The 14,266-nt window shown below is 43.5% G+C and overlaps 1 protein-coding gene across 4 annotated transcripts in view; it reads left to right on the plus strand.

Moving 5' to 3' along the window:
* Nucleotides 1-13,343, plus strand: part of GNPNAT1 (glucosamine-phosphate N-acetyltransferase 1) — a 36,481-nt gene extending 23,138 nt beyond the window's left edge. For all 4 annotated transcript variants that reach the window (XM_075843553.1, XM_075843554.1, XM_075843551.1 and 1 more), the window contains 5 exons: nucleotides 4,089-4,253; nucleotides 5,308-5,370; nucleotides 8,733-8,860; nucleotides 8,997-9,058; nucleotides 11,113-13,343. In XM_075843553.1, coding sequence (XP_075699668.1) covers nucleotides 4,100-4,253; nucleotides 5,308-5,370; nucleotides 8,733-8,860; nucleotides 8,997-9,058; nucleotides 11,113-11,260 — 555 coding nt within the window. In that variant the 5' untranslated portion in view covers nucleotides 4,089-4,099 and the 3' untranslated portion in view covers nucleotides 11,261-13,343. The remainder of the gene's footprint in view (nucleotides 1-4,088; nucleotides 4,254-5,307; nucleotides 5,371-8,732; nucleotides 8,861-8,996; nucleotides 9,059-11,112) is intronic.
* Nucleotides 13,344-14,266: the final 923 nt, after the last annotated feature.

Genomic DNA, 14,266 nt, shown 5'->3' on the forward strand with positions numbered 1-14,266 from the left:
GATTTACGTGATCTGTTATTCTATACGCAGCATTTACATTGCAATATGTGATTGTGTCATGAGAACAATATACACGTCCCGTATACAGAGCTCTAGGTATTTATTAGCAGAGGCCATTCATTCATTGTCGTCTGGGGGGGGGGGGGCTCTGTCTGCCCCCCACTGATAAAGGTGTAAAGGTTTTTGCATGTAAATCAGACCATTGACCATTGTGTTATGTTTTTGTCCTTTAAAAACCAACGTCCATCTCTCTGATATGCAAGGCTGGCAGGAGACACCACATGCCTCATGTCTCCCACTGTGCTGGTGGAGGGGGTGTTTGACAGCGATCAAATCAGCATATGATAATGATCGCTTCTGATCTTCATGATCATCTGGACAACACAACAGCCAACACCGAGACATCTATGCACATGGCTGTATTACGGCTCCGTACGACCAAAGGAGTCTATGGGGCTCTATATCGCATGCCTCCGATTTCATACAGATTTTTACTGTTCACCTTGCCATGTTATGTTCTATTAGACACAGTATTAGACCTTGTTCACACAGTGTAGATTTGCTTCAGATTTTGCATGGATCTTTCAAGCCAAAACAAGGAATGGAACCTAAACATACAAAGGGAGGTCTTATAGGTCTGTTCTCCTGGATCCAATTCTGGTTTTGGCTTTAAAAAAAAATGCATGCAGAATCTGCAACAAATCGGCACTGTGTGAACAAGGCCTCATGTAGCTATTCGCTCCTAGAATTATAGCATTGCAGTGTGTATAAGGCCTTAAAGGGAGTCCCCATTTTTGGAACATGGCGTGGAGGCCAATAGTGGTGACAGACTCCCTTCAAATGGCAAAGTATGTCGTCCCTATGTAACAATGGGGGAGAATTGGGCCATAGATGATGAGCTGTATATGGACACATTCTAGGAATGTGATTGCAACATTGTATCATCTGTAATAAGTGATTGGAACTTAAAGGAGAACCCAGTGAAAATGATCTGTATAGATACAGGCGAGGAGGGGACGTTGGGCTCTATCGTGTGATTATATTCCTTTGTTACTGATTCTAAGCCAAGGGACAATGATGTGACTGTATTGTACATGTGGCATTATAGGGAGTGACGTATATACAAGGGGTGAGGTGGAGAGGGTGACAAGTCGCCTTACAGGATCCGATCCTGCTTGTAACATGGGTGTGTCGTCGTATGTAGTGTACACGTCTTAAAGAGACAGTGATAACAAATACTTGTGGTGTTATTCTATGTCCGGTAGGGCTGGGCAATTAATTGAAAAATGATCGAAATTGAGCGCAATTAGTTGGTCATCTTGCGAATTTCGGTTTTATCAATTATTTTCTCTCAATTTAAACTGTATCTGCATCTTCAGCACGCAGATACAGTTCAATCCAATGGTAGAGCAGGGGACCGTAATGTCTTTGCTCTACCATTCACTATGTATCGCTGGACGCGAAGCTGTGACGTCATCGAGCTGCACGGAGCAGAGGGATCTCCTCCACTCGTCATTGGGTTAAGTGAGTATGTATGTTATTATTTTTATCAGGCACCTTTGGAAGCGGCTGTGGGGGCATTATACAGCGTGGGGGCAGCTATGGGGGGACTTTATACTGTGTAGGGTGCAGCTATGGGGGCATCCTACTTAGTGAGGGCAGCTTTAGGGGCATTATACTGTGTGGAGGGCAGTTATGGGGGGCATTATATTGTGTGGAGGGCAGTTATGGGGGCACTGTACTGTGTGGAGGGTAGTTATGGGGGCACTGTACTGTGTGGAAGGCAGTTATGGGGGCACTGTACTGTGTGGAGGGTAGTTATGGGGGCACTGTACTGTGGAGGGTAGTTATGGGGGCACTGTACTGTGTGGAAGGCAGTTATGGGGGCACTGTACTGTGTGGGGGCAGCTATTGGGGGATTATACAGTGTGGAAGACAGTTAGGTGGGGCATTCTACTGTGTGGAGGGCAGCTATTGGGGGATTATAGTGTGTGGAAGACAGTTATGGGGGGCATTATACTGTGTGGGGGCATTGTCAGGGGTTATATTAAGGATAAATATTCAATGGCGTAGCATGCAAAAAGGGGTGTGGCCTAACTAATCCGTCAATAATCGTAATCGACGTTACATGTTCAATTAATCGTGATTTATTTCAGAATTGCCCGGCCCTAATGTCGTGTACAGGACAGCGAGGCCGTGTTGCCATTGTCCTGATAAAATCAGGCCTCTGGTTGTGATGCGTTACTGTATGCTTTCACATGTGGAATAAGTATAATGAAAAGTTCTGCAATTTTTAATACACGCTTTTTTTTACCACTATCTTTTTTTAAATCTCTGCTTGCTGTCAGTGAATGTAAGCATTCCCATTTACATCCAGAGGGTAAAAACGTTATCCGGATAATGTGCTGCTACACAGGTGCAGGGCTTGTTACAGTGTATCACAGCTCTCTGTCACGAGCCCTGCACCTGTAGCAGTTGGACAGTATTTGTGTATATTTTTATTAGTTCTTTCTTCCCTTTGTCTCATGATTTCTTGATGCTCATTTGTTTTCATTGTTTGTAATTTTCTGCTTAAAGGGGTACTCCGGGACATTCGTATTGATGGGCTATGCCTAGGGTGTGTACACACGGATTTCTTGCTTCCCATTGATCTCAATGGGAAATCTGCGTGGCAGTTCAAACGATGCACTGTTTGTCCTGGAGGACCCCTATAAGGCTGAGTACACACTGTGTATTTGTTGCATTTTTAATATGCAGCTTTTTGGTTTTGTTTTGAGTTTATAAAAAAATAAAATAAAATTGTAAAAATGCACAGTGTGAACCCAGCCTAATCACTTGTAGATCTGTAAACCTTCGTTATCCCGGCAGCCGTGTTACATAGTTTGTCGGAGACGTTTCCAATGTTGTAAGACGTGTTCTCCAGGCCGTCACAGCAGAAATGACGCTGAGCAGTCGTCCAGGACATTGGTCCCTTGTGAATGAGGGACATGAGGAATAGTCCGTCACCCACCCATAAAACAAACAGAGTGAATCAAAAGGGGCGAAGTCTTTATGATGTTCTCCTATGACTCAGGAGCTCTTATTCTCGTTAAGGATTCTGGTCCTTATGGCATTAAGGGGGTGAGGTTTAAAGGGGTATTCCCAACTCAGACATATTCATATTCACAGGATGTGCCATTAATGTCTGACAGATGCGGGTCCTACCTCTAGGACCTGCAACTATATTGAGAACAGGTGTAGGTATATGGTCATGCCATACATTTCTGAGTTGGGAATACCCCTTTAACAAAAGGGGTGGGGCTTATTGGCCTAGTCTCCTATTGCAGACAGTACAGGTGGGTGGGTTTCTGCTACAACAAGCTGCAGCCCAGGCATTAATTGTTCTGTGAGCAGCAGGGACAAAATTGACAACTACATAGAAGATAAGATACTAAGGTACTTTATTCCTCACCATTTTCAAGATCTCTGTTTTCGGTCAGTGAATTTAACTTCCAGAGGCAAAAAAACTTTCTTACATTTGAGTTGTTTCCAGTCTAGGGGTCTGTGAGCTAAATACATAATCAGCACGAATCTATTGTCCTGAATATTTGTTACAATGTATAAGTGCATGTAAACTATCTAGCTTAGGCCCCATGCACACGGCCGTGCCCTTAATCACAGCCCGCGATTGCGGGCACGGCCAGCTGCTGACAGCTGCCCGCATTTTTGGGCCGTGCTTCCATACAAAGTGTGGGAGCACGGCCCGTAAAATACGAAAAATAGGACATGTTCCATAATTCCCTGCACGGCTCTACAGCACGGACACCCATCCGTAGCGCTACGGAATGGTGTCCACGGTTTTATGGTCGTGTGCATGAGGCTTTACAGATGGGTGTCAGCAAACAGAGATCAAAGATGTCAGCTAGATATCTCATGCAGAGTAAGTTGTTGCAGGTGCTAATTATGGTGTATGGCCCTTTAATGACCAGTGTGCCAAAAGTGAAAAATATGGAAATCATGGTGGGAGCTCAGTGCCACGGAAAGAATCGCAGCGCTTGTCTTTCCATAGAGACTTTTACCTGATGTTTTTTTTTGCATTTTAATTGCAGGAACTCCAGCCATGATCCCAGACGAGACTCCCTTGTTTGACCCCCAATTACTGGAAGAGATCGACTGGAGTCAGAATACAGTGTCGTACAGTCCACCAATCTCCCCGCAGCACCCTGGGGAAGGGCTCGTCCTGAGACCCCTGTGTACTGCAGACATAAACCGAGGTGAGTGCTATCATATTCTACAGCCAGATTTTAAAGGCCCAGGGTTTGCCCAGGATTAGAAAAACATGGCCATCGTCTTCCAAAAACAGCGCCACACTTATCCACAGGTTGTGTGTGGTATTGCAGTTTAGCCCCATTCACTTCAATAGAGCTGAGCTGCAATTCCAGAAACAACCCATGGACAGGTGTGGCGCTGTTCTTTTTCAGATTGAAATCAGCTGATCACTGTGATCAGAAACCCCCAACAATCTGCTATTATGGCCGATGGAAGCTGTTGCTTGCCAGCCATACATACCCCCTGCAGAGGCCACGTGGGAGGGTCTGCCAGAGCGAGAGCCACGCTTTGTTAGCACTGCTCTACTCAGGACCACCCCACATCTATTAGCCAGAGCCTCGACACCCCCCCCCCTCTTTATGCCGACTAATGAGCTAATAGGGCATATGGAAAAGTAGGGGTTGTAGTTTTATGTGCATGGCTTATTATAAGATAGAGCTCTGATACATTGTAACAAGCCATGCATCGGTGTCAGTTGGATTTGAGAGTGACAGGTTTTCAGGATGTAAGCAAGAATGGTTTCATTCACTGACAGCAAGCGAAAATCTTAAATAGTAAAACATTCAAACACCAAGTATATTATACAACGAAGAAGCTTTACTTCCATAAAACAAGAAAATTCCTTCGCAGGTATGTTCACACGGATTCCGTTTATGCACAGACGTAGCGGAAGTTTTCCGCGCAGATTTAAAATCTGCATCAATAAGTCAGAAGCGAGCCGACTTCCACACGCGGATTAGCCACATTCAATAGGGCTAATCCTCGGGTGGATCCGCAGCACATCAGAACGGAAATCTGTGAATAAACGCTCGGTTTTCTTAAATCTGTGCCAGATCGTGCCATAGATGGATTGGACAGCACAACTGGTTGCAGCGTGAGGCGTAGACGGCCTGGTCCGCACAAGTCTGGTGGAGATGTAATAGATCCTGGAGACTGGCCCCTTTAATTACGGTCGGAATTGTCAGATCCCCTAAATTCTCTCCATTTATTTCATTTCAGGTTTTTATAAGGTACTCGGTCAACTAACAAAAGTCGGAGATGTGACTGCGGAGGATTTTATCAGTGAGTAGGAACGACGATCAGTTTCTGTATAATCCGTGGGGATATTGGGTATAGCAAAGCTGTTCAGCAGCTGCAGAGAAATTCCTGCGTCTGATAATCCAGAAGGTCTGATAATCCAGCACAAAAGTCCAAGAAAATGCAGAAGTCTGAGCAGAGAGAATCAGATGGGTTCCTGTCTGTAGGTTTTATATACGTTATCACATATTCTGAATTATCAGATGGTCATGAAAATGTGGCACCCACAAGGTCCTATTGATTCCGATTTTTGGCCACGAAAACACATTTAAAAAAAGTTTTTTAGTAGAATGGTAAATGCATTTTTCACAAATAATTTGTTTTTCTACCTGGTTTTTTTGGTTTTTATGGAGCGTTTTTCACATTGCAAATCGGGTGATGCAAAGATTCCTCTTTGCAACACGTGATTTAGGGTATGTTCACGCGTCCTATTTACGGACGTAATTCAGGCGTTTTACGCCTCGAATTACGCCCGAAAAAACGTCTCCAAACCGTCGGCAAACATCTCCCCATTGAATTCGATTCTTACGGTGTTCTGTGCAGACGGACTTTTTTTTTTTACGCGCCGCTGTAAAAAGACGCCCGCCTCAAAGAAGTGCATGTCACTTCTTGGGACGTAATTGGAGCCGTTTTTCATTGACTCCAATGAAAACCAGCTCCAATTACGTCCGTAAAAAACACGTGCACTTGTCAAAACGTCTGAAATTCAGGAGCGGTTTTAGACCGAAAACAGCTCCGTAATTTCAGACGTGTGAACATACCCTGGTTCTGAAAAACCTTCACGGTTAAGAAAATGCAGCAAACAGACAACCTATAGAGGTCTACGGGAAAAAAACAAAACATGTTTATAGTGCGTTTTTATATTTCCCGATTGACTTCATGTTTAACATCTGGCCGCAGCGTTCTTTTCGCTGTGAAGTTTTGCCTAAAAACAGTGTGTGCGCTTCCCGAAATAAATGTTATTCTAGTTGCCATTTGTAGTGGTTACCCAATATGTTTGCTCCTAAAAACAAGCATACCTGCTAGAACAGAGATAACGTTGCCCTGAGCTGTTGTCCTTTCCCCCACTGACTACAGGCATTGGCAATTGTATGGCATTGTGTATCAGTTGTAAGTCACTTCCTGCAGTCTCAACATCATGATCTTATACACAGAGTATTGGTTACTGGCCCTTTTAAATCCTCTGTTTAAAGGGTCTCTTGAGAATAGGCTGATCAGCTGTAATCTGTGGGGAAACCTGGCAGTGTTTCTCTCCAGCGCCACCACAGGGGAAGTTAAGTATTACACAGTGTCCATTCATATCAATGTGCTGTCTGTGTAATACAGGACAGGTTCTCCAGAGTGAAAGACGCTCTTTGTAACTGCTCCCCCTCTATTCCCTCAAAATTTACTAATAGGGTGTATGGAAATGGGTTTTCTAAACAACTTCTTTAAAAAAGTGCTTCAAAAACAACCCATGGACAGGTGTGGCGCGGTTACTAGATTAAAGCTGCCATGTTTTCTAATCCTGGACAACCCTACAAGTGTAACTGCATTTTAGAGGTAGCCAAGGACATATTAGGTGACCATTGTTAGGAAGAGTAAAGGGGCGTCAACCGACAACTCTACTAGCAGGGGCGTAGCTAAAGGCTCATGGGCCCGATGCAAAAGTTCTAAGGACTTCAATAACGGCGTTTTTTTATGTCAATAAAATATTTTTTCTATGTGCTTGTATCTTTTTAAACTTTATTATCACCGCCTTAGTAATGGCCGCTGGCTGATTGACAACCTCCATTACTAAGGCGGGGCTTAATGTTAGCCGGTGCAAAGGCCAACACTAACCCCCATTATTACCCCGGTACCCACCGCCACCAAGGGTACTGGGAAGAGCCGGGTACGAACCAGTACCCGACCATCTGTAGTGACGGGCAGGCACCGGGGTGGCCGCAGGCTGGTAGTATTAGGCTGGGGAAGGCCAAAAACCCTGGTAATGATGCCTGCTGCTGTGTTGTATCTGGCTGGTTATGAAAATTGGGGGGGACCCCACATCGTTCTTTCCAATTATTTTTTTTAAATGACGTGGGGTCCCCCCCATTTTTCATAACCAGACAGATACAATAAAGCAGCAGCAGCAGCCTAGCATTACCAGGGTGGGAAGGGCCACTGTTTTTGGCCTTTCCCCTCCTGATAATACCAGCCTGCGGCCACCCCAGTGCCCGACCATCACTACAGATGGTCAAGTACTGGATGGTACCCAGCTCTTCCCAGCACCCCTGGTGGCGGTGGGTACCGGGGTAATATAGGGGGTTAGTGTTAGCCTCTGCACCGGCTAATACTAAGCCCTGCCATAGCAATGGATGCTGTCAATCAGCCGGCGGCCATTACTAAGGCGGTAGTAATATAGTTTAAAAAAAAACCAGACATAGAAAAAATATTTTATTGAAATAAAAAAAAAAACCCACACAGCCCTCATTAACCATTTTATTGATAATAAAAAAAAAAACCCACACAACCCTCATTAACCATTTTATTGATAATAAAAAAAAAAAAAGCCGTCATCGAAGTAGTCCTGGAATCCACCGTAGTCCAACGACCGAACCTGTAAGAAAACACAAAAAAAAAAACGATTAGTAACACGTGTTAGGCTTAGATACAGGGCCCATGTGTGATACGGTCTGTGGGACTCTGTATCTAAGCCTACCACAAGGTAGGCTTAGATACAGGGCCCATCAGACAGGATCACACATGGGCCATGTATCTAAACCTACCATATGATTGGCTTAGATACGGGGCCTAGCAGACAGCATCACACAATCTGTGATCCTGTCTCATGGGCCCCCTAAGCCTGCTACATCGTAGGCTTAAAGGGGTTGTGCAGTCTCTAAACATTGATGGCCTTTCCTCAGGATAGGCCATCAATAGCTGATGTGTCGGGGTCCGTCTCCCGGGACCCGCCCGTCAGCTGTTTTGAGAGCTGCTTCCACTTCATTTCACTACTCGCTCACACTGAAAACAGCTGATTGGCAGGTCCCGGGAGTCGGACCCCGCCAGTCAGGGCTACTAATCTTACCTTCCTCTTCAGCCGCGGCGGAAGTTCTGTCCTCTAGATGTTGTGCACGGCGACGTCATGCGCTGCGCACAGCGCTTGACGTCAGGACCTCCGCTGCGATCTGGAAACCAGGAAGGTAAGTACAGTCTGTTACTATAGTAACAGGGGCCCGCGGCCCGAGTTACTATAGTAACTTTTTATTGATGTGGTGCTGTGGGCTCCCCTCGCAATTGCGACTGCTGCGACCCCTATAGCTACGCCAGTGTCTACTACGCTAATTCTCAACCAGTCATATCTCATAGAATGTTTTCATTTTCAGAAAAATTTGAACACATGAAGAAAACCGAGAATTACTTTGTGACGGTGGTGGAAGATCTGAATCTCGGTCAGGTTGTCGCCACAGCCACATTAATAGTAGAACATAAATTCATCCACGGCTGCGCCAAGGTAAGCGTCGAGTGTTCCTTAGTTTGTATCAGAGCTCTGGATAAGAATTTTTGCTATTGCACCCCAAAAACAAATATGGCGGTATCTTTAGTGTCACATGACCAGTGAGCCGTGTTAATCTGCTTTTCTCCCGCAGAGAGGTCGGATAGAAGAGGTTGTCGTCAGTGACGAGTGCCGGGGAAAACAGCTCGGAAAACTGTAAGTGACGACGAATAATTTACAGGCATAGTAAATACCAGTAACGAAAAGTTATACAACTCTCGAATATAATTGTTTCAATTACTCTGCGTTTCCAAGATCTCTGTTTGCTGTCAGGGAATGAGAACACAATTGGTTCCATTTACAGGCTGCAAACATGTACTTAAGGGCCTGTTCACATCAGTGTTGCATTCGTAATGCTTCAATTTGCCTCCGTTCCGCAAAGTTTCTTTTTTTTGGGCGGAAACAATAGAGCAGTCGACTACGCTGTTTTCGTGGGGAAAAAAACAAAACTGGAAGCTTTACAGAACGGAAACATTACTATTGAAATGCAACTTTTCCGTTCATGGTCTCCTCCGACGGAAAGGTCTAACGGAACAGCAACACTGACGTGAACACAGCCGGACCAGTCCTGCTCTCAGCTTACAAATGGATACAATTGTATCCACTTCTAAGCTGAGAGCAGGACTTGCTATATACAGGTCTGCAGCCTCTGAATGTAGACCAGTGTTATCATTCACTGACAGCAAACAAATAGCTTGAAAATGATAAAGAATTAAAACAAAGTATATTAGGAAGTTGTAGAACTTTTCAGTTATCCAGAGACGAATCTTTATTTATATAAAAGCGGAAAACCTCTAACCCCAAATGCCTTTTTGTATAGGGGATCACTAAGATTGTGGTGGGGGGTAGGATAGAATGTAAGTTGGGCACACTTTGTAGCCGGGTTATTTTCTTGTTTTCAATGTTAGTCTTAGGTCAGATTAACATGAACAAGTGCAAAGTCAGACGTGAAAATCTGCAGTTTTTCACGGATCCCCATAGACTCGAGTCAATTGAGGGATCCGTGAAAACGGAAGAAAATAGGACGTTCTATTTTTTTCAACGGACCCTTCACAGTCTGTTGAAACAAGGGTCATGTGAATGGCCCCATTGAAAGACATGAGTCCATGTGACAGCCGTATACTACAGTTGTATGAAGTGTGGTTGACGCTTCTGCTCTGGTTATCGAGCTACAGTCAGACAACAGATTGTGGAGCGGTTCCAGCATGTCTTTAATTCCCCAAATACAGGATCACTCTTAACCCATTGCTGTTCTACCATAGGCATGTGTCCGGTTTGCGATATATATGGAGCCGCACTCCTAGCATCAGTTATCTATGGTGTCTCTGATGAATACCTATACAAGTATAGACCATTGGCATGCGCCAAACAATAATGCGTCCACACAAATCAGAAAGCAAATATCAATACCTATACCAGACTGTGAAGACTACTAGTATATCCAGAAAATGAAACACACATAGCACAAGTCATGTACCATGACAATATAAAATAAACTTTATTGAAATATATTTTGATGGCCAATGTGTTCTGTATATTTCAATAAAGTTTATTTTATATTGTCATGGTACATGACTTGTGCTATGTGTGTTTCATTTTCTGGATATACTAGTAGTCTTCACAGTCTGGTATAGGTATTGATCTATGGTGTCTCTGCCTGCGGGAATACTGTCCCATATGGGACAGTGACTCACACTTGACTGATTCTAGGAGTCAGGCTCCCTGGACTGTGGTCGGTCCAGGAAATGCAGCCGACATATGGTCTATATCTCACGGCTCGAACACAGTCATGTGAATAAGGCCTTAGTCTAAAGATGAAAATGCTTTGAACAAGATTATATTAAAGACAGAAAAATCTGATGCAGATTCAGCATCACTTGAAATACTCAAACCAATGGAAAATCCATGTGGCGGTTCAATAGCATATGTACCAAAATCCACATGAAGAAAACATTGTGTGAACATACCCATAGATGAGTCTAGGGGCAGGGAGGCTGATACTTGTCCCCACTAGGCAATTGTGACTGGATCCCTACCCTAAGTAAAAAAATAAAAAAAATGGGGCTCAATTTTCCCAGGAAGGAACAGTTTGCTTTGTACATTATACTGAAGTTATCGGGTCCCCTTTGACAGTGGTCTGAGGGGGTGGAGCATGACACAGGGATTTGAAGTTCAATAATTAATGGTTTCTATTTCGCTCTTTCCTCCAGGTTGCTGTCGGTGCTTACTCTGCTGAGCAAAAAGCTGGACTGTTACAAAGTTACACTGGAGTGCAAGCCCAAAAATGTTGCCTTTTATGAAAAGTTTGGCTACACCGCCTCAGATGAGACCTACATGCAGTGCCGATTCTACGATTAACCGGGAAAAAATTACAATAAACTTACCAAAGCGAAAGCTGGAAGAAAACTGTTCAAGGGAACGGGTCCTGGAAGAAATCTGTAAATAATATCATTACTTTTACACAAAATGGATTTTCCTGCCATGAACTAAGGGAATTTGTATTTAATTTAGGGAAAAAAAAAAATAAAAAAAAATTGTTACCATCAGAATAAGGATGGTTAGGGCAAGAATTACAGGAACTGGAGTGTCCAGGTAAAGGGTGTTCACAATATAGGAATTTCAAAATGTGGATTGAAATTTTGCTTTTGTGATCATGTGCGTGCGTTTTTTTTTGTTTTTTTTTCTTTCCCAAAGGAATGTTTATATTAAAATAGCAGAGCCAATATAGTCTTTGTTGGAATTTGTCATCATTCACAGGGACTGCCACTGGGTGGAGCTTTATCTGCACAATTGATTAGTCATGCCTGCTAACTATGGGTAAGATGCTAAGTGGATGTCAATGGCTCCACCTCTTCCATACAGAACAGACATAACCAATCAATCATGCAGGTATCTGGTGGAGACGAGGCTTGTGTGGGAACTGATGGCCGCTTTCTTAAAAAAAAAAATTAGGGTCACACCCGTCCCTCGGTTATTTCTGGTATTGGGGCTGCAATACCAGACACATCCTGTGGACAGGTGTGGCACTGTTTTTGGAAGAAAGCGATGCTTTTCTAATTTTGGACAATCCTTTATTTCCAGATTTTTGCCCTACCCTCTAGCGATGTATTGAATTTAGCTTTTTTTTTTTTTTTTACGAATTTTAAGTTACTGAATTTTGAAAACATTTTTAAACACATTTAATTTTTTGGATTGTAATTTTGTTTTCTTGTTACAAATGAACAGGAACGCTCTGGGCAAAACGGATAGTGTTCTGTCTAGTGCAGGGGGCGGAGCATGACTCGAATATTGCTGTCATGCTCCACCCCTAAGGCAGAACATTATTGCCCAGAGTCTTCCTTTAGTATCCTCAAAGCAGATAAATCATTAAAGCCTCCAATGAACTTCAGAGAGAAGGCCGCTGGTCCATGGAAGACCATTGCTCAGCCCACACCTTGCAAAAAAACGGCGCGAGTTGGCGATCACGGATATACTTAGTTCAGATAACTCCCACCTATGGCCATTCTTCAATCAAGATAATCCGGACGCCATTATAAAAAAAACACATTATTGAAGTCTGTGGTCATCATGGATTTCATTCTAACGTTTTGTGGCAGGAATACCCCTTTAAGGCAAATTTGTCACCTATCAGGGGTGGGCATAATTTTTATGTTCTCATTGCTGAGTTTAGGGGTCGGGCATGCTCTGCCCTCGGCCAGTGATGTGCAGACCCCCCCCCCCCTGTATGAATACTTAATCACTATTTAAGGGGACCGGACTCCCAATGCTCCCGCAGCGAGGATGTAACACACTTTACACAAGACACCTACTTCTGCTACACCCCTCTATCATTTGTTGCCCTCCTATAGGTGATAGAGCGCTCTTAAAGAAAACTGCCACCCAATGCTTGCCGGTTTTTTTTCTATGGAGTCAGAGTGGCAATTTTGTAAAAGTGACCACCAAGAGGGCTGCACTTCCTGTTATAACTTATTACATGGCAATATCTCCGCAAGTAAAATAAATATAAATGACCAATTTTGGTCTGATATGGATAAGTTTACATTTAGAGTGGAAATTTCCTTTAAGAATTGGATGTTGCGTGTGTAGCCATTTGTCACTAGACTGGTACAACTTTTTATTAAAATCATTTCTTGATCATAAAATGTGATTATTTAAGCCAGAATACCTCCTGTACTTCTACAACTGTATTTATGAAATGGTTTCTAAAGAGAGACCCAACATTTTTTTTCTAAATAAGTGGTCCCTTAACCCAGTTGTTGGCAGGGCACGCTGGGAATTGTAGTTTTGCTACAGCTGGAGGGCCACAAGTTAGGGACGGTGGTAAAGAGTTTTTGTTTTGGAGCTGGTTGCTAATTTTTAACATTTTCTCTCCTTTGGTGAAATGTTAATTTATTGAAGTGTATTTAAGGGATTTTATTTTTTTCTTAATAAAAAAAAAGAACTTGCCTAAATTCAAACTTTTTGGGTGATTTATAATCCTTTAACTGCCCTCACGTAATTACCAACCAATGTGGACGACCTCCCATTAGGACATCATGGAGAAGGGTCCAGGGTAAGACTCCTGCCCTTCACCCCCATTAGCCACAGCAGAGCACTTCTGCAACAAGTGACTCCTGCCCTGGTGGGCTCAACACAACCATATTTTACAAGGTGGTCCATTCATTAGAATTGGGTGACTGTAATACTACATTTCTCCTGCAGTGGCAGCATGGAGCTTCCCCAGTCAATAGATCACCGCTGCAGCTTCGTTCTGAGAAAGGGTTTTCCAGGATTAGAAAAAACACGGCGGCAATTTTTTTGGGGATGAAACCAGCCATGTTTTTCTAATCCTGGACAACCCCTTTGAATAAAGCCTAATTACTGTATAATGAAAAGTTCTGCACATTGCTAGTGAATAAAGCACAAACCACAAAAACGGTCCATTACAAAAATGTGGCACAACCTATGACCGCAGGATCGGATTTGTTTGCAGAACTGTTTCTATGGTTACAGACTACATAGGAGCCGTATACAAAAAATGTGAGATTTTTAACCAAGACAATTTGCAAAGTTGATTATTTTTTTTTACTGCAGTTGCACTTAATTACACAAGTGGTGCCATGTTCCCTCTGCCCCCCTATAGCTACGTCCCAGTACTCTTTTTAGGGGTGAGGTTGTTTTAACCCCTTCCTGACATTTGATGTATCCATACATCATAGCCAGGTAGGGGGGAGTATGGAACGGGCTCATGGAGTGAACGTGCTCCTACTAAGCCCTGCCAGAAAGACGATCTACTGCAATACATTAGTACAAGCGATCCAACCATCGCTGGTTGAAGTACCCCAGGGGGACTAAAAGTTCAAAATTTGTAAAATTTTTTTTTTT

The sequence above is a fragment of the Rhinoderma darwinii genome, chromosome 12 (genome assembly GCF_050947455.1).
Source record: "Rhinoderma darwinii isolate aRhiDar2 chromosome 12, aRhiDar2.hap1, whole genome shotgun sequence".
Lineage (NCBI taxonomy): Eukaryota > Metazoa > Chordata > Amphibia > Anura > Rhinodermatidae > Rhinoderma > Rhinoderma darwinii.